We start from the raw sequence: 26,007 nt of genomic DNA on the forward strand, positions 1-26,007 counted from the left end.
TTTTGCAGGTGCCAAGTCATGATATGACCTGCAAAGCGCAGCTGCCTGGCTACAAGACCACTGGGTGCCATCTGGGGTTTGCGCCAGCAGGAACCTGATATCCAGCCCTCCAGTTTTTCACTTCTGTGAGAGATTACAAGTTTTGAGCAAGATCCTGGGGCTAATCCTGCAGGATTCAGCCATCAACAGCTGTGCTCACCATGGGCTCTTCTGCAGGCCTTTCGGCAAGCAGCTGTTACACCGCCCCACACTGGGGCTGATCCATGCGTCTCAAAAGACAGAAGTCGCAATTGCCTCGGTGCTCTTATCCTCAGCTGATATTTGGAGGGATGTAGAAAATAAGGACGCCCCAATGGCTGTGTGTCTCAGGGCAGCAGCCTCAAGAAAGGTGTTTTTTGGTGAGCCTGTAAGGAGCTCGCTGTGTGGCTGCAGCAGCTGTAAAGGAGGCCTCAGCTCCGGTCCGGGGCTGTGGGGAAGGCTCCTTACCCTCGCTTCCCCCTTAAAGATGGGAAATCTGCGGCACAAAAGAACCGCAGGAGCAGGGGGGTTAGATTTCTGTCACCTCGGGAAGGGGATTAGCAAGGCGAGCTGTCAAGTGAGCAGGATGAGATATCCTCGGCACATGCTGTCACGCTAGATGCCGGAGGGACATTCCTGGCTCCTCGGTGACTGCTGCTAGCGAGACCTCAGCCAGGCCGGGGCTTTTCCACATTTCGGTTTGCAGTTGCAAAATCCACTTCTTTCTTTCTCAGTTTCCCCCTCTTCTCTTCTTGTTTTCCTCTCAGTCATTCCTGCTTTCACTGCTTTTCTCCAAGGAGGGAATTAGAGCTTGCAGCACCTGTAAAACTCCTGCCCGTGGCTGGATTTTGCTGCTCTAATCTGAGGCCTACCGGAGCTACACCCCATGACAGTATCTGAGTCCCAGAAAGAGCTGGTGTCTAGATAGTCTGCACTTGGAAGTGAGTCCGGAGCCTGTTTTAATGTGTATTCAAAGCATACTAACTGTCCTTGAATAAAACCAAGTGCTGACAAGCTCATTTCTAGAATTAGAGTATCCACGTATTGGCACGAACAGGATAGCTATTACTGACGAGCTCCGTGTGCGGACAAGTCAGTACAGCTAGCGAGGGCTGAAAGGAGCCGAGGCATGACTGAGCCTCGTAATTAGACCTAGATTAGACTTTTGCCGGAGGGGAAGGCAAGGCAAGAACAGCTCTGAACTCCTATCGTTGCCTGCAGTGGTTGGACACGGAGACATCCCTCACCATCCCGATGAGCCAACGCCGCCCAACTGGGCTGGAGCGAAGCCCCCTGGTCTGCACTGAAGCGCTGCTGACAGGAGGCATGGCGTTGTGCCAACCCCAGAAGGGTTTCTCCACACCCAGGAGGGCTCAGGCAGCAGCTGAAGTCCCCGCTCACAGATGGCTCAAGCACTGGAGGCTGCCTCCAGACAAGGGGCTCATCCTCCCCTTGAGTTCAAGGCCCGGACATCACGGCCTAGGCGCGGTGCAGGACCCTGGGGCAGCCCAGAGCTAGCAGCCAGTGAACCTGGCTCTGGGTCCCTCTCTGGAGCCCAGAACAGGCCTCGTTTGGGATTCTTAGAAGGGCAGAGATAGCTTTGCTCCAGGGTCTTTGTAGGCAGCGTTTCCCTGTTGCACCCAGTGAAGTCATGGTTAGCTCCTACCACTTTGCTGGTTCGTGGTTCATCACAACCTGCTCAGGGTCGCTTACCTGTGAAAGGTTTCCTGCCCTCTCTCGTTTTTGTGGAAGAAGGATCCTTGCGGATGGGAAGAGATTTTTTGCACAAATGCTGTTTTCGGATTTGCTTTTAGCTTTTGCTAAGCCTCCACACAGACTTTGGACGAAGTTAACGAGGTGATACTTCGCTTCGTGTGTTCTGTGTAAAATCTTAAACCGGGAAGACTGCAAATACTAAGCGTGGTGATTAGATTAGATCACGTCAGGGTTTCAGCCTCCCCAGAATAAACATCTATGCCTCCAATATCATAAATAGCAAGGTGCTGCACTTTAAGCAAACGTGGCCTTGGTCCAAGGGCATGTCATCGTTTTCCACTTCTCTTATGTATCTTCCTTTGCTTTTCAGTCTATACCACGCTGTACATCTGTGTGTGCCCTGCTTTTGTCTCTTTTCAGCCATGTAGGAGTATGCATTGTGGTTGCTCAGTATCGAGTGCTTCTGTTGCTTGTTATTGAATGCTAGCTCTGGTGTCATTCCAGTTAAGCTCTATGTACCTTTTGTCTTTGAAAATCAATGGAGAGCAAATTAAAAAAAGAACTGGTTTCCACTGGTACCTTTCATTTAAAAAATAAATAAATATATATATTTTTAAAAAGTATTCCTTTTATGTTTGCTCATGATGAGAGAAGTTTCTAGGGAGGCCTGGGAGACACAATATGGTTTGTGCTCTTAATAAGCATCAGGAACCTTTTTTTCCTTTAGAAGACCTTGGATGTCTCAGAGCCACTCTCATCCACCTAGCAAAAAAAATATTCCAGGGCAATGTTTTGTTTACAGCAGATGTTGCCTTCTGCTGCAGTCTGGATGTACAAACAAGTCATGGGTCTTGGGAATTCTCCTGAGATCATCTTAGGGAAGAGTTATCTAAGATTAGCCCCCGAAGGCTGTGTTTGTGCTGTAGGTATGGCAGAACAGGCAGAAGGAAGCACCTGAGGTGGCCTGTTGCTGGCACTGTTGTCAAAGAGTGAGGGGACACACGTCCAGATGTGTGATGGTAACAGGAAAAATCAGGCTGCAGCAAGTTCAGCTCCTCTGGGACTTCGGGAAATGCTGAGATCCTGCTTGTTGAAACACTACAGTGAGCTGGGAGCCTTGCAGAATTGGATTTGCCAGAGAAGATGGTTTGCTTAAGTTCCCTTAAAACAGGAGAAAAAAAAAGATACTGAAAATAATTGAGTTTCTGGTGCTTTAAAAGCTTCTTAATGTTCTTCAAGTTCTTTTTTTTTTTTTTTCCGTGAAAGCATGTCCTTTTGATTGCAGTTCAGGCTTAGCAGAGTACAGTACATCTTGCTACAGGATGAGTAAATGAGCTCTGTTCTGCAGCTGCTATTGAATGACGATGTTGGAGCATGCCTTGGCTTATCAGTGAAGGCTGCCTAATGTATTCAATCCAGCCTACCTGAGCATGCTCTGCAGCAGCAAAGCCAATTAACTGTTTTTGTACCTGCTGTATGAATGGCTTCAGCAGTCCTGGTGGTGCCTGGTTTTATGGTATTTCAGTGAGCCACGCCAGAGCGTGCACTGGCCATTTGTTGCGTACCGCCGTTGCTCTCTGCAGCCCAGAAAATGCACCAGGAGCCTGCCACGGCACAGCCTGGCAAGGCGGCTCATGAACAGAGTGTGGCTCATTAACTTTACATTCATTAGTTTCTAAAAGCCTTCTGAATCAGATCTGGGGGCATGAGGAAGAGATTTACAATCTATCCTACCAGTGTGACAGAATGTTCCTAGTCAAAAAAGAGCAAATGGGCCTCTCTGGACCATTCTAAGGGTTTTTATTGTTTAGCTGTTGTTTTTCAAGATGCCTCAAACTATTTGGCGTTGTGTTTGTCTGTTATCTTCAACTCGGTCCTCCCACAAAAAGGCAAATACCTGCTTTTGCTGAATTATTAACAACAATAGAAGAAGCTTACGTATCAATGAAAATTATGGACGTTTCCCAAGGCAATTGATTTAAACGGAGTTAAATTTAGTGGAAGCTTCTATTGGTATAATGAATGCTCATTATAGAGCCTAATGTGCTTTAAGGGCTTGAAAACCTTCTCAGTAGGGAAGTCTGGATGCTGTTTTCCAGCAGAGGCACAGATGCTGTACCATGTTACTGCTGTCCCTACAACTGTATCCTGTCTCTATTCTGGAACCTTTCTCTTTAACCTTGTGTGGTTTTTTACTTTCTTTTGCAGAAGACCATCTCCCAGCTGGCTTCCCAACCATTGATATGGGCCCACAGCTGAAGGTGGTGGAAAAGGCTCGCACAGCCACAATGCTCTGTGCTGCCAGCGGTAACCCTGATCCTGAAATCTCCTGGTTCAAGGACTTCCTGCCTGTCGACACTGCAACTAGCAATGGGAGAATCAAGCAGCTCCGATCGGGTAAGGTAGCAAAGCAAGTAAGCCTCCCCTACCTCCTACCCTTCCTCCCTGTTCTCTTTACTTGATACTGTTATTTTTCCTCATGATGCTGAAATGCAATTCTAAATTCAAATGTTACTTTGATTTGAGCTTGTTTCTTCTGCAAAGTAAAAGCTGTTTTTGGAGCTGATCCTATCTACCAGGATATCATGATCTATTATATGGATAGATTGGCACAGACATTCCTTTCGGAACATCACCTGGATTCTTTCTTCTGTAGAATGTCTTGACATTGCCCCAGATCCCTGGTAGGCTTAGATGTTTCGCTACCAACTCAGCAGGTCTCGGCTACTTTTAATGGGAGCACAGTACAAATCGGTATAATGAGACACTGGCTGAAGTTTTACAATCAGTGGTCTTGTACTACTTCACTCCTTACACAGATGCTGCAAGACAGTGCTCTGCTTGCTGTTGAGATCTTTATCACTCTTGCTGTGTGACACCACAAGAATAAAGAAAAATACAAGAAGCAGCAATCCTATGGATTTCAAAGGAAAGTGGACGCAGTTTTGATATTACCATTTCTTTTTTATTATTTGATAAGCTGAATACTAGGTTTAGAAATGCAGACAGTTTGTTCTTGTTGGTTTAGTGAGGAACTCTTGTTTTTCTGCCGCACTGTTCAGTCTCTCAGGACTGTAAGGCCCATTACAGAATTAAAGAAAATAAAACACCGCTCTTTCCACTCGATGAAACGCAGCTCCCCAGCATGAATTGCGGTGGATATTTAACAATGCACAGCATCGCTACATCGCAGCTTTAGCCTGGGGGAAAAAGTCCATGGTATCCTTCTGAGAGCACAGAAGGACCGGAGCTGGAGTGACTTCAGCCTAGAAAGGTCTCATGCTTAACTAAGAGGCAGAATGCCTTGCCTGGCTGTGATGTGTCTCCGGGCACTCAAAAAACATTTGTTATGAGTGCTGCTGCCAGGGCAACACCATCTTCCTCCTAGCAAGGTGAACGTCTTGACACATTTCCCCATAGCAGGAGCCCTCTGCATAAATCTGATGATGCTTGGATGATAAGAAGTAGGCTTTTACTTGGGGGAGTGGGTAATGAGACATCACTCTCGTCAAAAATAGAACCCAGCCTGACACTCCTGATCCCACCTTGATGTACCAGTGAGCGCTAATTATACTAATGCATTTATAGCTTATGAAATTTCCCAGTGACCTTTAGCTTATCTCCCCCACAACATGGTTTAATCTTGATCTGTTTGTGCTGAAAGAAAATATCACACTTGTTAATTATTCTGAGAAGCTTTAGGAAGCAGCAATAGGAAGGTGCACATGGATGTGTTTCACTTCATAGCTGACTAAATCAGCATCAGAAATTACCATAAATGAGCAGCAAGACAGCTCCTGATGCACTTGCTGTATGTTCTCCAGCCTCCTTTTTGCAGGCACTTGGCTGCCTCTCTACCAGCTGCTTCACAAGTTTCGTGAGATAGAAAGTTTAAAAACAAACGAGTAAACTCTGTCACTGTGTACAAGTTTTGCTTCCTATTCGCTGTTCTTCAGCAACATCTCAATTGAATATTTCACCGGGGATTCAAACTCTAGAGCTGGCTGCTTGCTGAAGACACAGTAATTACCAAGGGAGGTGTCAAGGGAACCTTTTAGAAATCAATGAGCAGCACACATCCTCAAACTTGCGAAAGAAATTGATTAGCTCTCTAATGTAGTAAGGGAGGTTTCCACAGTTCAGTGCAAGAGACTTCCAGATATGAGTGGATGTTTTATTTTTAAGGACCTGCTGATATGATGCCAAGATTCACCAGGGCTCTGGCTCCACCCTGACGTGAGTGGGGAACAAGAAGTTTACCACTTCTCATAGGCCAGAACTTGGATCCCTGCTAGCATGTGTGGGTGGCTTCTTCCTATATTTGTGATAGATACAGAGTAGGGCCTGCCCTTTCAGTCAGAGAATCGTTAAGGTTGGAAAAGACCTCCAAGGTCATCTGGTCCAACCATCCCCCTGCCACCAGTACTACCCACTAAACCATGTCCCTACGTGCCCTTGGAGTGCGTGGGCCATACTTACCTGACTGCAGTCAGCCTGTGTGAGCAATGTGGTGGGCTGGGCAGCCTCTGATCCATTCTGCAAGGTGCTAATTGAGCTCTCCAGCAGTACACCTCGTGGGGCAGAGTTGTTTTTCAAAGAAAAGAATATTTAAATAGATACCTCATTATATGAGAGTTTAATAGTTTGCAAAGTCTCTGCTCCATTAAGATAATATCTTGCAGCCAGCCTGGCATATCTGTATGAATGTCAGTTTATACTGTCTCAATCTAAATATACGCTCATTTAATTTCATTTAATTAAAATCCAATAAAACCTAGACAGATGCAATATAGTTAAAATAGTTACAGCACAGTGTCAGCCCCATATTGCATATATAGAGTGTCCGACCTTCACCCAGTACATAATATATTATTATTCAGATGTCCTAAATATAGGTTATAAAGGTGAAAGCAGCTCTGGAGTCTAACTGGAGAGTTGAGGAATGATTTCATTTCTTCAGGCTCCTAGTGTGGAATAAATAGCTAAAGAAAACACATGCTAGGGAGAGGTGCTCTCTCCTGACACTCACAGTTATGTGGGCTGGCAGTGCTCTGCGGGCTGCAGGCAGGGCTTTGAACTCACATGCAGTCAGATCACGTGCACAAGTGGGCTCTGAACATCAGTTTCTAGAGGTGTGTTCATCTCCTGTGAAGGTATTACAGTGTGTGGTTTAAGACAACCAAGCTGTCGTGTTAGGCTTTTCTAACCCTGGCATAATGGTGTCTGTCAGCAGCAAATACACAGTTTATAAGTCTGCCCTGTGTCCTGCCTTCCCTCATTTGCTAATTACATCTATATTTGTGTATATGCATTTTTCTTGTTAAGCCTCCCCTTTACGTTTAGAGGGCTTTTTTCTCCCTTCCCCCCAACACATAGATCTTTCCTCCAGAATAATGCTTAATTCTTTTTTAAGCCCAGCTCTTGGGTAGTTTGGCCAGTATGTGTTGGGGTAATTGCTCTAGAGATGAGAACAAAAATAAATACAGGTTTTCATCTCCATTATCACAGATCAAGGCGAAGGCAGGGTCTCTGACTCATTCTGGTTGTAGCAAAATTCTCCCTTGCTCATCTTGCTAGTACTTCCCACCTCTTGTTGAAAGGCTGCTTTTCTGCAAAGGCAGTGACTCAGGACAACTCCCTGTTCTCTCCCAGGGTGCATGGCTTTGGTCACTGCTTCTCAGTCACTGACACACAATTTTAGGCTGTTTCTGGGCTGGGAAACCTCCCTTGCATGCTAGCTCGTTGTAAAACCTGTTTGGCTGAACTGATTTTAAAACTGTCTGGAGATTGTAGTAGCAGATGATGCACATATGAGAGTCAGGGTCAGTGCTACACCTCCAGCCATGTTTTAAAATTAGTTGATGATGTGGCAGAAACTTCCTCAGTATAGATCAGACTGTCCTGATGCTTCACAGCTATTCTGTAAAGATTCTCGGATCACAAGCTCCTGAAGACTTCAAAGCAACTCTGATGGCATTCATACTCTCAAAGCTCTTGAGTGCTTCCAGCGAGTTTCATATTTAAAGAATTGCTCTTCCACCTTGCTCTTCAGAAAGCTTCTGAACAAAATGTCAAATTAGAATAAATAAATACCCTGAATGGTAGCATACAGATGTCTTTGCCACATCAGGAAATTCCAGAAATTCAGAGAGCGTTGTCATCTTGTGGCTATTAAAGAACTTGGTGCTATGACAAGTACCATTCTTTTTTAATCACCGTCAATTAACAGAGCTACAGAACTGTGCCCTAGACCCTCGTGTGGCTTTCAGGCAATTAGCTGCAAGTGAAGTATCAGAGAGGGCTCTGCAGGTGACTTCAGTCGCTCTCTGGAAAAGTGTAGGTGCCTCTAACAAAGAAGCAGTGGGAAGCTTCTCACCGTATCATCTCACTGCATTTATGCTCTGTTACTAGGAAGCATTTTCATTTTAGTCTTGGTCCTAGAGATGGGAGCACTACTTATATGGAAACAGAAAAAATACCCAACATACACAGAACAAACTTGCAGAAAGAGGCAGTGGCTGTGGGATGGCAGCGTGGCCGATGGCTGCCCTCTTCTGCTTCACTGGTCATAGGACTCAGGACCCAGCAGAAGACATTCAGCTCCTGGCAAGCTACAGCTTCAAGTCCAGACATCAGACAGGCATGGACTTGAAACAAAGTGTAACAGCAGCCAAAAGGCTGGGGAGTATTATTCAAAAGTAAAAAACCCACTCAGGAAACCCACCAAAGGATGGATGCTCTCTCACAGGAGGAGCTGACTGGAGAGAAGTTGAAGCAGTATCACAGCCAACCAACTGACAATTGAAATTTTATGTCCTAGAGGAACTATACTGTACATCTGGGTCTTGCTGTGTGAAGCACATTCATGGTTGCAACTGGTGGCAAACAGCCAGGCTCTAGGATTCAGGCTTGCATTACTGTAATGCCTGGCTGTGGCCAGCAAGAGCCTTGGTTTCTCTCTTTGACATTGCTTTGGAGTGGCTTTCTTTGTTTTTGTTTTGTTTGGGGGGTTTTGTTGATAGGTCTGGGATGAGTTTGTGTCAGCAGAGTGAAGTCCCTTCTCCAACAAAGCCTCTCCTCTACACTGGGAAATACTGGTGCAAATAATCCCAGGTTTTTTTCCAACATCATGCTTTGTTTTGCCTTGCTTTCAGTGCCTGGCTGTGGGCTTCCAGTTAAACATGGGATGTCAGGGTTGGCATTCATTCCTGCAGAAGTGAACATATGGGGTGTTAATCAGTGCCACTTAGCATAGAAGGGAAATAAAATCTCCTTACGTATAAGGTTTTCAAACCTTTCAAACTTCACACAAGGAATTGAGTTTAAAATTTGATCTTGGAGAGCCCTTTGTGTAAAGCAGCCTGGTGATCTCAGGGCATGAGTTGGCCTCAGTAACGGTTCAAGTGATGGCACCCCCATCACTTGATGGACTGGGCACTCGGTGGCCTATGTGCTGGGATTCAGGCCCCTTGAGAGACACCCTCAAAGGACAGTAGTCAGAGATGCATTATCTTACGATGCAAAGGGAAAACAGGAACTTTCATTCCTTCTGGACGAGGAAATTTGGGGACCGATAGCAAAGCCTTGGGCGCTCTGCCTGATGTTGTCCTCTGAGCGTCTTAACTTTGCAAAGGTGAGAGAGACCCAGAACAAGCAGTGTGCTGGATACAGAGTGCCTCTCTGCTGCTCCCACAAGGGTTGGCTTACATTTGGAGGCCAGAAGGATTGGGACTTAATGCAGGAAAAAATGGGCTGGTCGCACTTACGTTTGAGGGAATCTGCTTCAAGTGTGCAATTGCTCCTGGAGCTCTGTGTAGACAATTGCGTGTTAGAGGAAGGGTTTAGCCTCTACAGGGAGTAGATTTAAAGATTTGCTGTGAATCTTTTCAGTTCTAGGACAGAACAACAAACCCCATTTAAGCCAGACAAGAGAGAAGGAAGTCCTGTTTGCTGCCCCTCGGGCTTGTGCTCAAAGTCAACGCACCGTTCCCGTGGGAAGTGACACACTGTGGCGATGCTTTTCTTAACTCTGAGAATTGTGGAAGGGGGGCCGGGGGAGGCCCTAGACCAAACAGAACAAAAATATCCCTTGGCAAACTTTCCAAACAGGCAAAGAGAAATAACCCCATTTTCCATGGCTGTGCTGTTCCATGCAAGTTATCTGTGGGTATAACTGTTCTGTCAAGGGCAGCGGTCGTTACCAAGATAGATAAATAAGCAGCAGATTTGTTATCGCAAGGGAAAGATTACCCACAACTCAGTGACTGCAGGATCTTTCCTGATGCTTCAGTCATCTGTGGATAGAATGTGTCAAAAAATATATCCAGACATAAAGTTAAAATGGGGTAATGTCATCTTGGCAGAGGAAAATGCTAAAATGAGTGGTTTGAATTGCTGCTCCTGCTTAGAAAAAGGACTCTGCCTAAAGGAAGGGTAGTTAGGAAAGAAAGGGAATAAGTATAAATATTGTAATTACTTTTTAAGAGGCGAGTTAAACATGCTTAAAATATGCCTTCTTTGTATTTACAGAAATTCTTTTCTGTCTTTCTTTCCCATTGGGTGATCATTGTTGTGGATAATGGAATGAGCTGTAAATCTGAGATACACGACACTCTTGTATGCGTGCTGGTATTTATTAATCAATACACTGAACATGATTTGACACACTGTGTCCTGTTTAACCCTGTTTTTCTGTCTGTTTAAACTCCTCAGTTTTCTTTGGTAAGTGCTTGGTATTCAGATCCTACAAATCTGCATAAAACCAACACATACCATGAACTGCCTACAGATTCGATCTGCATGAATCTCTCCCTTATACTAACAGCCTCCATGTGTGCAAAATAAGACCAAGGGGACAAAAGTAGTGGGGATTAGAAGGGTTCCCTGCCAATTTGCCTGGCAGGAGCATCTCCCCTCGAATCATGCACTGATAATTGGTTGTGCTCTGAACTCAAGACACTGCCCAGTGGATCCTCCACTTGCTAAACGCATTGACCTCGTAAAACAAACCTTTACGGGTCGTTGCAACAGGTTAACTGAACCTCACTCCCAGAGAAGCCCTCCTTATAAGATACTCTTCATTATAGCATGTCAAATTATCGCCAGTGCCTTATAAAGAGGGTAGGGATTCCTTCCTCCAGCTCACATCCAAATTAGGCAGGAATGACAGAGGTCTGGCTAGAGTGCCATTGTTACGTTACCAGAAACGACTTCATTTTGAAATATTTCTCTATGTAAAGTTAATTCTGCATGACACCAATTTCTTTTCCGGAGGGAACCTGGTGCAGGGTTTACGTGAATGTGGAGAATGGCTCAAAACCGATTTGCTACGCTCTCCCCTTAGTTCAATTTCTTTAAGTGAGCGGATTTTGTCCCACTGGTCATTCTAACCTCCCAGCCAAACCGCACCTAGCGCCCGCAACCATGTGCTTTCCACCCCTCCTGCCCAGCACACTCACGGTCACTCAGCCCCCGGGGCACGCACCCCTTCCGTCTTCTGGAAGGAATGAAGGGGCACTGCACCATCTCCCGGCGTGTCCTCCATCTCAGCTGCTTGACCAGTGGCGTGGGTGAATGCAAGCGGTGAGGCCAGCCGGCAACGCCACCCTGGCGGCTTAGTTCGGCCCCCGGTCCTGAGGATGGTGGCTGCGATGGTGAGATGCAAGGCTGGGTGCTGCACTCCTGGAAGCGATGAGCTTTACTAACCTCCTGAGAGTGTCACTCTGACTTTTACTGCACATCAGTTTCTTTTTGTTTATTCCTGTCGCGCTAATACAAATTCTAGCTTTAAAAAAAAAAAATCTTTCTGCTTTTTAGTTATAATTTTCTTCCTTTCCTCTTTGTACTAATGCTTCTCTCTAATCTTATTTGCATTCAAATTACCTCACCAGGTGGTACACCGATCAGAGGTAAGAATGCTGAAATGTGCCTCCAGTTGTCACGTCACTCCATCTCCTGTCTGCCTTGTCCCTTCTCCTCCGGTGTTTCTCATCTCCAGCTTTTACTCTCAGCCCTAACTCTGCCAGTGCTCTCGCTCATCTGCACTCTCCCACTAGTGTGTTTATTTTGGTTGGTTTTTAGCGTGACTTCTCGTAGACTCATCCATTGCGATTTTGCACTGTTGGAAGGGGGTTATTCAACGGAAAGTTTGCAGCTGGGACGGTGGTCCCCGGCCTCTGCCACGAGAGGGTTGATGTCTCCTGCAGCTCCTGCAAGTCTCTGAGCTTCCTGCGCAGTTTTGGCCTCCGGGGTTTTGTGTCTGGCGCGGGGAGGCTTTGGCGTAAGTAGGTAACATTTTCACAAGAGAACAGTCAAATTCCTCTCTGCTGCTGTTGACAGGCGTGAAGCTCTAATCAGAAGGAGATAAATTCTTGAAAGTTTGAGCAAATCTGGCTCTGGGATAAAGAGCGCCTTTGTTTGCCTTACTCATGTTTGCCTTTCAAGAGCGCTAACCCTCCAGTGTGGCAGCAGAGTGGAGAACTGCTGCCCCCAGACCCCCCCTTTCTGAGCCAGACGTGCCGGTGTTGCTTTGTAGCACAAAGATTTGTTTAAGCAGACGAATCAGAAACACATCTGGTTGCTTTAAGCCTTCATTAATTAAACCCACCTATGGTCCGACAGCCCAGTGTGCGCAGTCCCTGGCTAGTTTTTGCAGCCTGTATGCACCAGCGATGACTTTCCAATCAGAGTGTTGTCTTTTCTAGCCTAAACGCTCAAAGCTGTCCCTTTAGCTTGAGTTTGGCGTGTTAATCAGCACTACGTGCTAAGGCCCTCCCGAGTTCTCTTGTGATTTTGGTTACCCCTGTTGACTGACCCCTGGGTGTCTCGACAGAATGACTGCCACCTACAAACCGACACAACCTCATTCGTTCAGTTTTCCCCCTTTCCCCTTTCCTCTCCCTTTTCCCCGAATCACTGCTGGAAGTTAATAATCTGACTCTCTGGAACTGGTTCTGTTGCTGGGGGTTAATGTTTTCAGCTGCCGTTAAGTGATTTTAGAGCAAATGTGAATTGCTGTTTGATGTGTATTTGCATTAAGTTGCCTCTGTAGCAAATCTGGGTCAGGGAGAAAGACTGCAAACCTTATTTTGCTATGAATGGGCTTATATATCTGTCATTCCTCCCTTTGGAACGCTCGAGATTGACAGCTGTGATGTTACAAGCTCCTTAAACTATTTCTTCATCTCCTGTTCCTATTGCAAATCCTAAAACGAAACGACAGCCCGAATGCTAACTAGCCGAGCGCCCCGAGCTCGCAGCCTGGCGCGCGGCGCAGCCGTCCCGGGGCCTCCCCGCGCCCTCGCCCTGGCTGATGACATTAGTGACTCAGCACCAGAACCGCCTGGATGCTCCATCCGTCCTGCTTGGGAACCGGGCACATCTCTGTGAAACGGAACCATCCATCTCATCCAGCATAAGCTCCCCGCACCCCCCACCCCTCCCTTCCCACCTCCGTTTGAGTCCTGATGAGGTATTTTAAGAATGTTCTTGACATTATTTAAAATATATGTGTCCTGTTTGAATGTCAAAGATGACATTTCTGTGAGAGCAAACAGAAGCCACGTGCTGCTCTCTGGCTTCTCCCAGAGGATTTCTGTCAGCCTAATGCCTTTTATTTAAAACGGAGGTCATTGAATTTCTAAAGATAACGACAGATTAGATGAAAGTGCTTTTGTGATGGTGAGGTTGTGTCCATGTAGAAGTGACTGTTCTGCCATGTTCTATACCCAGCTGCACTCTTGTTCCTCATTAAGGTAAGTTGGATGCTTTGGAATCCATTAATTTGGTCTGAAAGGAAGGGTGAACTAATGCCTCTTAACAAACCCTTTTGGTAATAATGTTGGGGGGAGGAGGGTGGATTTAGTTTGATTTAATTGCTGCTGTGACTGTGTGGCTAGGGGCCGTGTGTGCAGAGTCCTCGGGTGGCTCAAGCATTCCCCAAGGGCCTTGTGCTGGACCCAGCGTGGGACTAGCAAGGGGATGACCTGAGAACTTCCCCGTGTGCCCCACCACACGGGAGGAGATTTTTCCAAATATCTCGTTTGATCTTGGCCCCTCTTATTTGGTCCTTTCTGTCCAAGACAACTCTGGCTGCAGTGAAACGGGAGGAGCTCCCATCTATAATTCATAAATCTCGGTTCGTAGCTTAACTCTTCGCCCCTCGGGGACTGCCCCGGGTAGTAATTAAATCTCAAAATCCCTATTTGTTCATCAGAAAGACACGGAGCTGGCAGACGCCCATCACATTAGGCAATAGCTGGCTGCTTAAGGGGACCCACAGATGGTATCAGCCACTCCATGTTTAAGCAAGTTATGCCCTATTCTGATTTTCAAAGTAGAAAATAAGGTGCTCGTTTCTAGCATTTCTCTGGAATTGAACTCATTCAACCTTGTGTGAAACCTGGCTGCATTTTCCTGCCCCAGGCGCTGAGAGACAGCAAAGCACGGTTGTGTTTCAGGTGGGTGCTGGATTGAACAGGCATTAGATCGGATGCACATGAGGAGGTAAAGAAATATCATCATCTCAGGCATTATCCCTCTGCAGTCAGATTTATTTGTTACTTCTCTGTCACCGCAGGAAATAACCTGAGGTTCCTATACATAAGAGTATTTCTTCCCCATAGACGTCAGCATTACAGAGGTCTGTCTGAATTAACTTTAGATCAGCTCACTTGGGTGTCAGGAGCTGTCTGTCGGAGAAGCCAGGTAAACACCCGCACCAACTTCTGCGGAGCTGCAGCTAAACCTTTCCCAGTCCCCGGTGAACTGGTTTAAATATAGCTCCAGTATATCTCTGCTACCCTGCGAGCTGGAGCGGAAAGCTATCCGGAGAGATTAGAGGGAGCTAAAAGAATTTTGCTGTCTTTTTGAGCATATGTTTGTACATTTGATTGCACTTGGTATGTGATAGAATTTTTCCTGTTTCCTGAGCTTTTTCAGACACAAAAAGAAGGGAAACAATTTAAAACAAGAAGAGATGTTTGAAGGAGCAGACAGTGTCAGGGGGGTGGTTGGGTGGGGTGTAGTGCCTGGAAGTGTTTGTAATGCCATGTTCCTTGTTTTCTGGATCCAGATTGACTCGTGTCCCTTTAGAAGCGCGCACAGAGGTGATTCTGTGCGTTTGACAGTGCTGTAGCTTTCCCTCTGACACAGAGTCCCCTGAGATCTCCTCTACCTGCTGGTGAGAGATCAGAGCCTCCTGAAGCTCCGCTGTCTAACAGGAGCCCTCGTGCTGCCGAGCACGTTGGATCTCCTCTCCTCCCTCCCTGCCCCAGTCCCGCGCGATGGCAGTGGTCGAGTGCCACCAGCGGCTGCCCCCGGTGCACAGGAGAGCAATTTCTCACCAGCCCTGCCAGCCACAGCGTGCCCCTCGCATGCCAATCACCGGCCTCCCCGGCGCAATCAGCATAATGAACACTAACAATGAAAATATATTTGTAGTTACCTTGTTTGCATAATTGGCACTGCTGCTGGCTAGTGGAGGCGAGGTGCAGTCCTCGCTAACAGCTGGGAGGTGCCTCTGCTACAAATTGCGAAAACAGTGAATATGGGAAATGCTCGGTTTCATTGCCAGCGACTCTTGCGTGGTTTTGGTGTCTTGTAGCTTTTCACAGCTCCCAAACCCCTTGGTGTCAGGGCTCTCACACTGTTCCTTTTTCCACTGTGTTCACACTTCCAGATCTCTTCTGGTCTGTCCTTGGCTCTGGCCCTGCTCCCCAGCTCCCTGGATTGTGTTAGGAAGATTCCTCTTCTCTGGGAGGGAATTTTTAGCAGAGGAGGGATCTGGACCCTGACCAGGGGCTGAAAGGGTGGCTAAAAATGCTGTTTCGTGGGAAGCCAGGCAGAGTTTCTGTGGAGGAAGCTGGAGGAGAGAGACAGGAGGGGTTTGGGGTAGCCACGTGCTGTAGCACATAGGATGAACGAAATGTACCTGTTCCCAGCTGCCCGGAGGAAGGGTCCTGGTCACGTAGCTCGGTTCGTTAGCGCCTGCATCACGAGTGCTCCCCTTAAATGAGCACTGCGGCTGCAGCCTGCTTCCTCTGACTCCCGGGCACTTGTGGGAGCATTTCTTCACATGTCTAATTTTATAACCAGGGCAAAAGGTCACTGCCTCTGTGAGCTGGGGGCCTCCAGCTGCGAGTACCCTGCCAGAGAAACGGAGCTGCTCCTGCTGCAACGGGCCCAGAGCAGCAGTGCCCCACAAGCACCGTGTGTGTGTCCTCTTCTCCCGAGGAGCTGTGGAGCAGCATTTTGGAGAGATCAATTTGGATGGCAGCTCAGAGCCTTCCCGTTCGCTTTGTCACCTAGAAGAGGGAGTGACAAGCCCTCCGTGGTGCAGCAGTCCCCGGTGCTGCCGAGAAGTGGCCCTTATCAGGATCTGCCTTCCCCCCGCTCTGCGCAGGGCACTTCTTAAATGTTTCTTTTAAACGCTGTCACTGCAACTAATGGTTCTGCCTGAGCACAAGTGTATTTGAATAGATAGTATCTTGGAGAGCCGCTAACGGGGATGCTGTCTGTGCCCAAGTCTAAAGAGCAAAAAAGAAAAGGAAAAAAAAAGAGAGGAGGGAAGGGACTGGTGGAGAGAGAGCAGCACTGAGTGAAGGACCTACAAGGGATGCCTGTCAGTCAGCAGAGCTTCCTCCGGCCCTCAGCCCCCAAAAGCTCTGCCTTGTCACCATTCTCCCTGGCACTGGAGAGCAGCCAGGGGTTTTTCTCAGGAGCTGGCAGCGATCTGATAAGCTGAGATGTGTTATCGGGAACAGAACTGAGCCACAAGCGAGATGGACGCGACATGGCAGCACGGTGGGGAGCGGCTGCCCCTCTGCTGCCGGAGCCCTGCCGTGGTTCGGGGGCCTCGGAGGTAGCGGAGGTCGGATGCTGCTCCGCAGGGAGAGGTTTGCTCTGATGTGCACGTACGGCTGCACAGCCCCACGAGTTCCTGAACAAGCTGCCTGCTGCTCCTCCCTATACTCCTGTGCGTGTCCTCGTGGTAGCTGCTCCTCATGCGCCTGCCGAAGCTGTGCTGTCTGATCGCACGTCAGGATTCGGCTGGGTAAATGAGAAGGGCCCTGGCACAGGAGCACTCGTGGAGTCCGGATGAGAAGTCTGCTGTGACACCCTTTGTGAACAAGACCTTACTCAGCAACTTGCACAACATAAATCCCAAGTAATGAATAAAAGTAAATCAGCCTGCCTAGCCCTGGTTTGCAGAGGCACAGAAGATTATAAGATGAGATGTTGGCAGGGCTAGGAATAGAAATCAGGTCTCCACGTTCCCAATCCTTTGCAGTTGTCAAAGCAGATTTCCCTGTGCTGTTGAGGGTCTTTGGATGCAGCTTCCATGAATTTCAGAGCTAGGAGTTGCTCAGGACTTGGTTCCTTTTTTATCTGTGGGTCCTCTTGTCCTGTCCAGCCTAGGCTTGAATTCTCCAGGAGGTGAAGTTACTGCCTTTCTCCAGGGTGACCAAACCAGGGCCTGGAGCATTTTACACTTGCGGAGTTATTCCCAAGGCTCAGATGCATTTAACGTCTCCAGTTAATGCCTGCAATGCCTGAGCTTCTTACCTGTCTCCATAAATCTCGGTACCCCGAGACACGCCGTACGTCCCTGTATCCGTCACTTGGATGTAGGCTGTCCTTCAAGAAAACAACCCTGTTAGTCCCACTGACTGCCACCAGCGTGCTGTGATGCTTCCCCTTTGTGCCAGCTGTTAGATACACGATGGGCTTTTTGTGTTTGTCTAATGGTAATTTATTGTATTGACTGTTTTCTTGCTGGTTCAGTTGAGGGGTTTGCTTTTAACTTCCTTGCTGCTTTCTGGGTTCTCTCCTGCTCCTGCCATGCCACAGTTTGAACAGTTGTGCCAGCCCAAACAAAACCAGAGTCCCCTGCCCCTTGTCCCTGAGCATTTGTAGAGTTGCTGACACACATTACATGTCTGTAGTATGATTGCAGGGAGCAGTCCGCTCTGGCTGCACGACCGATCGTCAGCGATAACGTCGCTCCTCTCTGCCTTCATTTTCTTCCTCCTCTTATGTTTTGCTCTTCTCCCTCCAGCGCTGATGCTGAGGTCCCTAGAGATAAAGAATAATATGACTAACTGGCATTTAAGAGGTATGGTGATCGCAAGATTGCATATGTATAAAGGATATAAATACCAGGGGTGGCTATTAAATGGCTGGGAGGAGCGTACCAGGAGGTGTATCCACGGCACGCTCACCCGGGGTCTCGCTCTTTTCCAGGCGGCCGCTGCTGCCTGTCACCCGGGGCTGGCCCTGCTCGCAGCCCAGCCAGCTGACGTGGGCTGCAGGCTAAAGCTGAGGGAGGCTTTTGTCAGGGTGATGACATCCACCTTTTATTTTTAAAGTTTGAGTGTCTTGCAGCAAGCAACTCTTGCCAGTCTGATGCAGGCACGGAAAATGAACTCTGCAGCACTCGTGTACCCACGGAGTAATGAACAGGAATTAGGGAGGGGATAAAACGTGGCGAGCTCTGGGAAAACTATCCTGCCAGAGAGCATAACCGGGCTGTGGCATAAATTCCTCGAGGAAGTGGTGAAAGACCTATCAGTCGGCACATTGAAAATGGGATTGGACAGAGCACAAGTACATTTACAACAGGGAGCAATGCCGCCCCGGCCCCCAGGGACGCACAAGATAACCTAATAGGCTTTTCCATTTCTAGATTCTCTGATTCTCTGTATCTTGTCAGCGCCGGGAAGCTTCCTCCAGCTCCACTGCCTGTCATGCCACTGCCTGCTTGAAGATGTTTTTCCCAGGCAGCGTGTAGAAATTCGATGTTCTCCCTGAATTAAGCAGCAGTGCTCTGTAGGCTTTGGGCTGTGGGTGTCCAGAGAGCTCCAGGGCTGGGGAAAGCTGGCAGCTTCCTTTGTTAGGAGGTGGAAGGATTTCTGCAAACAAGCTCTCTCTGTCTAGCTGAAGCCTCGTTCCCGGCACTAATGCAACAATAGGGAGGGCTCTGTACATCTTTTCATTATATGGCAGAACCCGGGGAAGTTCATTTTTCCCCATGACATATAGACTTATGCGACAGTCTCAATTTATCCTTCTAAATAATGTAGGTGGCAGTGGTTGATTCACATTAGTTTTTCTTCTGTTCTGATGATATGAAAAACTCAGTTTGACCTCTGCAGCTTGAACCAGCAAGAAGGGGGAAGGCAATTTCACCAGCTATTCTCAGTGCCGCTCTCAGTGGTCGTTTTGAACCGTGGCAGGCAGAAATGAGTTCAAATCCTTACAAGCAAAGGGGTTAATGTTCTCTTTTAGTTCGGTATATGGTTTGTGAGCAGAGTCCCCTTCTTACAGGCAATCCTAACCAGCACAGTCTGGGCACTTGGAGGCACTTTAAAAATTGCTGCCACGCTGCCTGGGGGAAGCAGGCTGAGCAGCAGCCGCTTCGGTGTCTGGCCGGCGGCCGGCTGCTCCTGCCGTGCCAGCGTGCTGTCACGGGCATCCTGCCTCTCTCTTCACCTCCATCTTTCCTTCTACATACGGGGCCCCGTTAGGGGAGTGCAGCTGTGAGCAAATTTGCAGTCATCTGTGCTAGGCAAGACGCAGAGGTGGTGCTGGGCACTGGTGGACCAGGCTGAGCACATGAGAGACAAGCCCCTTAAACTGGTGCTCGCTTGGAGCACGGCACAGGTTCCCCATGTAAATCGCCATTCTGTGCGCTTTGGCACTTACTGCAATTGTTTCATGTGCCCCTGGTGCATCTGGCGTTTCAGGGATGGGATCAGGTCATGTCCTGTGGTCTGGACCAAGCAAATGTTCCTGCCCCAAGGCTGGAGGAGCAGCGCTGCTGGGACGCAGGGAGGGTGGCTTTCCCGCGAGCACCGTGCTGCCAGATGGGTGTATTGCATCGCTGTGTTTATTTGGTGTCTCAGACTGAGTGTCTAATTATTTTATATCAAGTGTAATCCACTCTGAAAAGACAAGGAGATCCCTGACATGGTGAGAGCTGAGAAAGGCAAACTGTTTTTTTCTCAAAGGGGGATGTCTGCTGGGAGGAGGGGTGGCGAGGTGGGAGAGATGGGGCTCTGCCAGTTTCTGCAGGAAGGTTGCAATTTGTTGAGCATTTGCTAGGCTTTGTGTGCATCAGATAAGAAACAAACAGCTACAGTTAGCGGCCTTTGTGTTTAGCTGTTTTGATTAAAAGCTTATTAAAGGTCCTTTTATTAGACAGGAGTCCTATACCGAGCTGTAATTAATACGTGTGTATGTGTATGGTTTTTGCCTTTATTGAAGCAATGAATATAAGTGGTTGGGGCGGTTGGAAATGCATCAGTAACTGGTTCCCTGTGCATTAAAAAAATAACAATAATCAATTTCACAAGCTTCTAACAGCAGACCGGGTACCTTGTGGCTGCATGCAGGTACCCTGTGGGTCCAGGGAACAACATCACAATATATTTATCCAGGAAGATGCTTTAAAAGCGTGGGGCATGGCCTTCCTTTTCTGAGGCTGTCTGTTCAATTACCAGATTTGCCATAATCTGAATTGTCTGTGTCATCTTGTTTGTGCGCAGGAGCTCTGCAAATAGAGAACAGCGAGGAGTCGGACCAAGGCAAATATGAATGTGTTGCTACCAACAGCGCAGGAACCCGCTACTCTGCCCCTGCTAACCTGTATGTGCGAGGTAAGAGCAGCTTCCACCCCAGGGGGTCACCCTCCTCCCGCCCAAAGAGCTCCATGGCTTTCTGCAAAGGAGTGTGTTCCCTCTTAGTGCCCTGCTCACACTTTGTGGATTGTGTGATGTGGCCGTTTGCTCCAAAATTGGCAAATGAAGTTCAAGGATATCGTTAATCCACGTTGGGTTTGACTCATGTTTGCTGGAAATCTGTTTTTGCTGTTTACACGGTGTTCTGTAAAATGCTGAAATGTGAGCGGAATTGGAACTCCTTTCTCCCTTGAACTCTTTAGCTTTGTGTCACAGTTATTTTAATTGGGATCGAGGGGTGCTTAATCCTCTTAGTATAAACTAACCTTTGATGGAGTTGTATAAAACTGGTCTTGCTCTGATGAGCCAGCTGTAGGTGAGCTGGTATTTAGGCCTCTGCTTTGGAATGCCTATCTTTAAAAACTGAACAGCTTTTTGGAGTTGTCCTAATCCATCTTATATGCATCAATGATTGAGCCCCTGGGTATTAATGGCTCACACTGGGAACATGCTGGAAATTAGCTGCAATTCATTTAAAGTGATTTTCTAATGGTTATGCTATGTTGCCAATTTAAAACTATTTTCAACATACCAAAAAAACTAGATTTTACATCAAGACGGTCTCTTGGCAGTTTTCTTTTTCTACATTAAAGGTATTTGAGTTAGTCTGGAGAAAAGCAAGGGCTAAACCCACTGTACCCTTTTTATTAATTTCAGCAAGAAAAAAATATGCTGCTTCACATGAAACTCAGCATAACCAGAGCCACTGGTAAGGAACCCCTGGGAAATGTAGCTATGGGTTTTCCCAAGAAGAGAAAGAAAATTCTTGTGCTAGCGCAATCGTTGTTTGTTAGGAAGTTAGAACCTGATTTTATTTCCACACAGTAAATCAACTGTCTAATAATAAAATCTCATCTTCATTTCTTCCTTCCTCTGTTTTGAAGAAAGAAAATAGAACCTTAAAGCTGTGTATGCATTAGTTAGTATGGAAAGAGGACATGATCATGATTAATTCTTCACATGCTGTGTGTTTGCTTCTAGAGGTGGCTTCTGGCATCGTCGTCTTTGCTTGTTCTGGGGGACTGCTTTTTTATTTTGCAGACTAATTTGGATTATGAGTGTCTTTGGAAGACTGAAGTATCCAATTAAGCATATTCAGAAGATGAAGCTGTATCTGTGCAGTGGAATCACTCATTTCACTCTCACAATGTAATTACGGATGATTTTAAACTCCATGTATTCTTCCAAGTTCATTTTTCAGGCAAGCTGTACTAAAACTCATCCCAGATTGTCCCTTTGCACTCAGAGGGAAAGGATCCTAGCTACCAAGTTGGCTGTTGTTGCATAGGTTTGTGTGGAAACCGAGCCATTTTGCTGCAGCATTTGGGGATGACTTGCTTCCTGTGACATGCTCAGACTCTTAAATGCTCTGTTTTCTAGAGAGGTGTGGCTGAAAATAGGCACAGCAACTTCAAGAGGTAGAAAAACCTCCTCTTACAATGTTCTGGTTTCTTTCTAATGAATGCTCTTTATTTAGTGAGTGAATCCTGTAAGTCTGAGGAATGTACTGAATTTTACACTTGACTTCCTGCTCAGTAAGGTTCATCTGTCCTCTTTGGGCTAGGCGTGGGCCTCGGATGGTTTGCACATGCGAGAGGATCCTGACGTTCACTGAAGAAAGCATGTTCTTAGACATATGCCTTGCTGCTAACCATCATTTTCTTACACATAAATTTTTGGAACAAGCTTTTTTATTGCACATAATCTTTACAATGTCAGTCTCTAGCCTGTGTGATCCTGATAAAGCTCTGCTGTATATTTAAGACAGGATACCCCATAAATTACCATCGTATGAAATTCACTGTGGATGCTAGGTCCAAGATGGTATTTATGCTTATAACTTATGCTTACAGTTTCTGATAGCTAATGTTGTATGAAGAAAATATTACTGCTGTATTAGCTAATGACTTGAAAAAGTTAGTCAAAACAAGAATAGTATTTTACTTCTTAAACGAGTAAGAGAAAAAATGGAAATATCTTAATTTCTCACATCTAGGATGCAGAATAAAGAATCCCCGGTGCCTTTTTTTCTGGGGATTGTTCTGTGGTGTTGTCATTAGAAGGATCAGTAACTTCCAGTTGGGTCTTTAGTAAGTGCCTGCATCTTTGCTACAGAAGACGTTAATTAATGCTAAATTACAGTTGAAATTAAGTGTGTCGGCTGCACCACCACTGCTGCATAATGGTTTCGTAATGATTGACCTCAGTGTGGGGAATACCCAGGAAGTTTGCCGCTTTGGGGGAAGCGTGGCTGAGCGCTGCTGCTCGGTAGCTCTGTGAGCAGCAGTACTAATTTCCACCCCGTGCAATTCTCAGGAGCGCTTGTACCTGCTCTCATTCACAGCCTATTGTTTTTTTTAACAGTTCAAATGTTTGTTTGTCTTCTTGACTCTGGGGGCTTGTGTTTTTGATCATGTCCTCCCCTTTCCCAGCCTCCCAGGTAATCCTTTGTGGGTGTGCTGTGTTAGAAGGTACAGGCTCATTAGCATCTTTATCATACTTTTCTCACTAACAAAGGAAGATAGCAGTGGCTGAGAAGGAGCATGCAGGCACTGCTCAGGGCTCCCTATATCAATGAAAGAGCAGGAGGAGGAAGGAGCAGGATACGCCAGTGCCTTGTCTCTGCGAATCCTTCAGAGCCAGCACTTCTGCACAGATGGACTTCATTAAAAGTTAAAACATTTCCACACCAGGGATTTGTAAAGGAAAATGGATGCATTTTCCTTGAAGCTATTATTTTCATCTTACTAAGTGTGCTGGAAAGCAACCCTCGTAAGCCTTCTGCTCCTGGACTGACAGGTCTATCTGCCTGCTGCTGCAGAGCCGCGATGGGGCCAGGGAGCGGGCTGCCTCCTGCTGCCCTCCTCAGCCCTCCGTGCACACAGGGCTGCAGGAAACACCCGTACCACTGGAGGAGCAAGGACACAGCAAAACCAAGAGCAGAGAGCCTGCTTGGACGTGGTGGCTATTTGGGGCACAGCGGATTTCAGGAGGGCACAGTGCCGTGTTCCCATCCCGCCCTGCCAGCACAAGCACGCTTGCCAGTGCTGCTGCGGGTGTTGTCGTTCCCCCTACAAAGGAGCACTCATCCAGCCATGGTCCATGGTCGCATGTACCAAGGTACCGTTCTTGTAACAGTGATTAGATTTGGGACCTGATGGTGCTGCAGGGAGAAGGGAGGGGAATAGAAACGTATGGAAGATATGATTCCTCTAATCCAGAGAGCTTACTGTCTAATTTAGCAGCAAAAATCCAAGAAGTTGATTCAAGACATACAAGAAATTGATTTAAGAGTAGAAAAGAGATTGGACCTAGCATGAAAAAAAAAGGTAGTTTCATTTCGTCATGCTCACTGGGAGTAAAGTATAATGCCACTGATTCACCTAGGCCATTGGGTTTTTATGAATACATTTCACTCTTCATTTGCCTACAGCTTCAGGGACATCTGCACAAAGATGAACATTTTCAGCTCGTAGTCTGGTCCTGTGACATACCTGTGAAGACAGTGACCTGTGTGGTACTGCCCTCAGTAAAGGCACTGTTATTTGACTCTTTCCCTGTATGAAAGGTTTTTCCTGCCCTTCTCTTTCTCGACCCGTGGCATTATTTTTTCAATAAAGGAGATGAGCTGGAGGACTGTGCAAGCGTATCCTTATAAAAACACGGTGGAGTTCACTGGCTGTGTTCCCCAGCGCTGCTTATGGCAGTCAGCAGTACCGGTGTTATTGGAATAGTCGTTTTTGGAGTACTAACTGCATACTTCTGTTAAATGCTGCCCAGTTTTCACTTCTTAGGTGCTGCTTTTCAAGCCTGCAAGGCATGGCCCCATGGGACAAGTGCAGTGAATTCCCTTGCCCAAAAGGCTGCTTGGACTGCATGTGCACAGCTGCTTTAAAGAAAGACCATTTAAAACTGAAGTGTCTCCTCTGTGTCTAAATCACAGACAAGTAAATCAGACTGCAGTAAATAGAAATGGTTTTACTGCAAAAATCTGCTTTCTCAGTCTGCCCTTTGAAAGGCCAAGCTAGCATTTCATGTGGCAGCAAGGAAACTTGCTTGGAGTCTGGAGTTTCATTTGCCAAATCTCACTAAGGTGCTGTCACCCAAGATGAAATGAGGACTGCAGCTCTGTCTCCAGCAGCGATTCTCTGGCCTCCGCAGGCTTTTACACCAGGGGTCTCGGTGTCAGCCTCGGCTCGGACGGGGAGGGAGCTCGCCGAGATGGCCACTCGCAGCTGTACGACGCTTGCTGCAGTCAGGACCTTGTGCAAATAATAATTCCGAATGACTGACACCGGCCTGGAGCAACAAGACTTGAAGCCTTTAAAAAGGACATTTTGTGCTTATGTAATACTAAAACAGCTAAAATAGCAACAGCAGTCAAAGCTTGAGGGTGTTGCCAGAAGAACAGAAGCTGAGAGTGGTGGTCAGACACTCAGTGACCAGAGCTGAAGATGCCTGAGAAGCAAATGGGTAACGGGGAGCATGTTTCTTAACAACCCTGCTCACTTCTGGCAGTGTGCTCCGGCAAACCTGCCTCTCGTCAGGGCTGAGGGGTGACAGTTCTTGTCCAGAGAGGGGCACTGCTGGTGCCCGGGGGCTGGCAGCCAGCAACGGTGAGCAGCGACTGCGGAGGCTGGAGAGGGAGATGCCTGGATGACAGGGAGCACGAACAGGCACTTGAATCAGAGCAGATGACCCAGACTGCTGCTTCAGATGTCTGCCCTGCACCATCAGAAGAAGCGAAATCAGCCCGTGATAGAGGTCACAGAGCAACTACCCCTCAGCTGCTGGTGTGTGTCTGGGAAGGGCTCTGGGTCTGCGGGGCCGTGATCTCCCTATACACACTCAGTGCAGTCCTGACCTCAAGCTAGTGCTACAACAGAGCGATGCAACACAGAGCAATGACCCCTTGATGAAGCAAGTGCATTCCTTTTTATGGGATTTCAGTATTTTTAACTCCAGTTCTTTTGCCCCAGGGCGCTGCTCCATGCTGAAACTATTGCTATAACCCACGCCAGAGCAGCTGTAGTTCGGTCAGATGCACATTAGCTAGCTGTAAGCAGCCGCGTGGGGAATGCAGCCAGGTGTGCAGCCAGAGCAGCTCAGCACCAGCAGACGTTTGCTGCTGGGACTCTGTGCCCCTTGGGCTGGAGCTGGCTGGCTTCAGAGCAGGAGAGCCAGGCAGAGGCTTCTGCCACTTCTCCTTTTCCCCACCTATTCCAGTGGATATTTTTGTCATGTTTTTATTCCAGGGGAGAAACGTGTGCACCGTCGGTGTTTTCTATGAGCGCTTTGCTATGCCATGATAATTATAATGATCAGTGTTTAATAAATAATAGTTCTCTGCCCTTCTCCTAGCACTTTTCATCTGAAGATTTCAGTGTGCTTTATAGAACTCAACTAAATAAGCTTAACAGTTTTATTCCCTGCAAAGTCCTTTGGCAGTTAAAAGTACAATGCAAGGCTCAAGCCTGATTATTTGTAAAATGACCTTTATGGAAAACAGAACGAGGTTGGCTGCTGGCTCAGTGCA

General features: G+C 47.2%; 1 protein-coding gene across 14 annotated transcripts in view; it reads left to right on the plus strand.

Moving 5' to 3' along the window:
• Positions 1–26,007, plus strand: part of PTPRF (protein tyrosine phosphatase receptor type F) — a 364,428-nt gene that overhangs the window by 260,940 nt on the left and 77,481 nt on the right. For 8 of the 14 annotated variants that reach the window (XM_084527751.1, XM_084527745.1, XM_084527755.1 and 5 more), the window contains exons 6-8: positions 3,943–4,131; positions 11,625–11,642; positions 20,280–20,390. In XM_084527751.1, coding sequence (XP_084383877.1) covers positions 3,943–4,131; positions 11,625–11,642; positions 20,280–20,390 — 318 coding nt within the window. The remainder of the gene's footprint in view (positions 1–3,942; positions 4,132–11,624; positions 11,643–20,279; positions 20,391–26,007) is intronic. The other 6 variants (XM_084527753.1, XM_084527752.1, XM_084527756.1 and 3 more) reach the window with 1 other exon arrangement.

Source organism: Aythya ferina (assembly GCF_964211825.1).
Source record: "Aythya ferina genome assembly, chromosome: 8".
NCBI classification, from domain to species: Eukaryota; Metazoa; Chordata; class Aves; order Anseriformes; family Anatidae; genus Aythya; species Aythya ferina.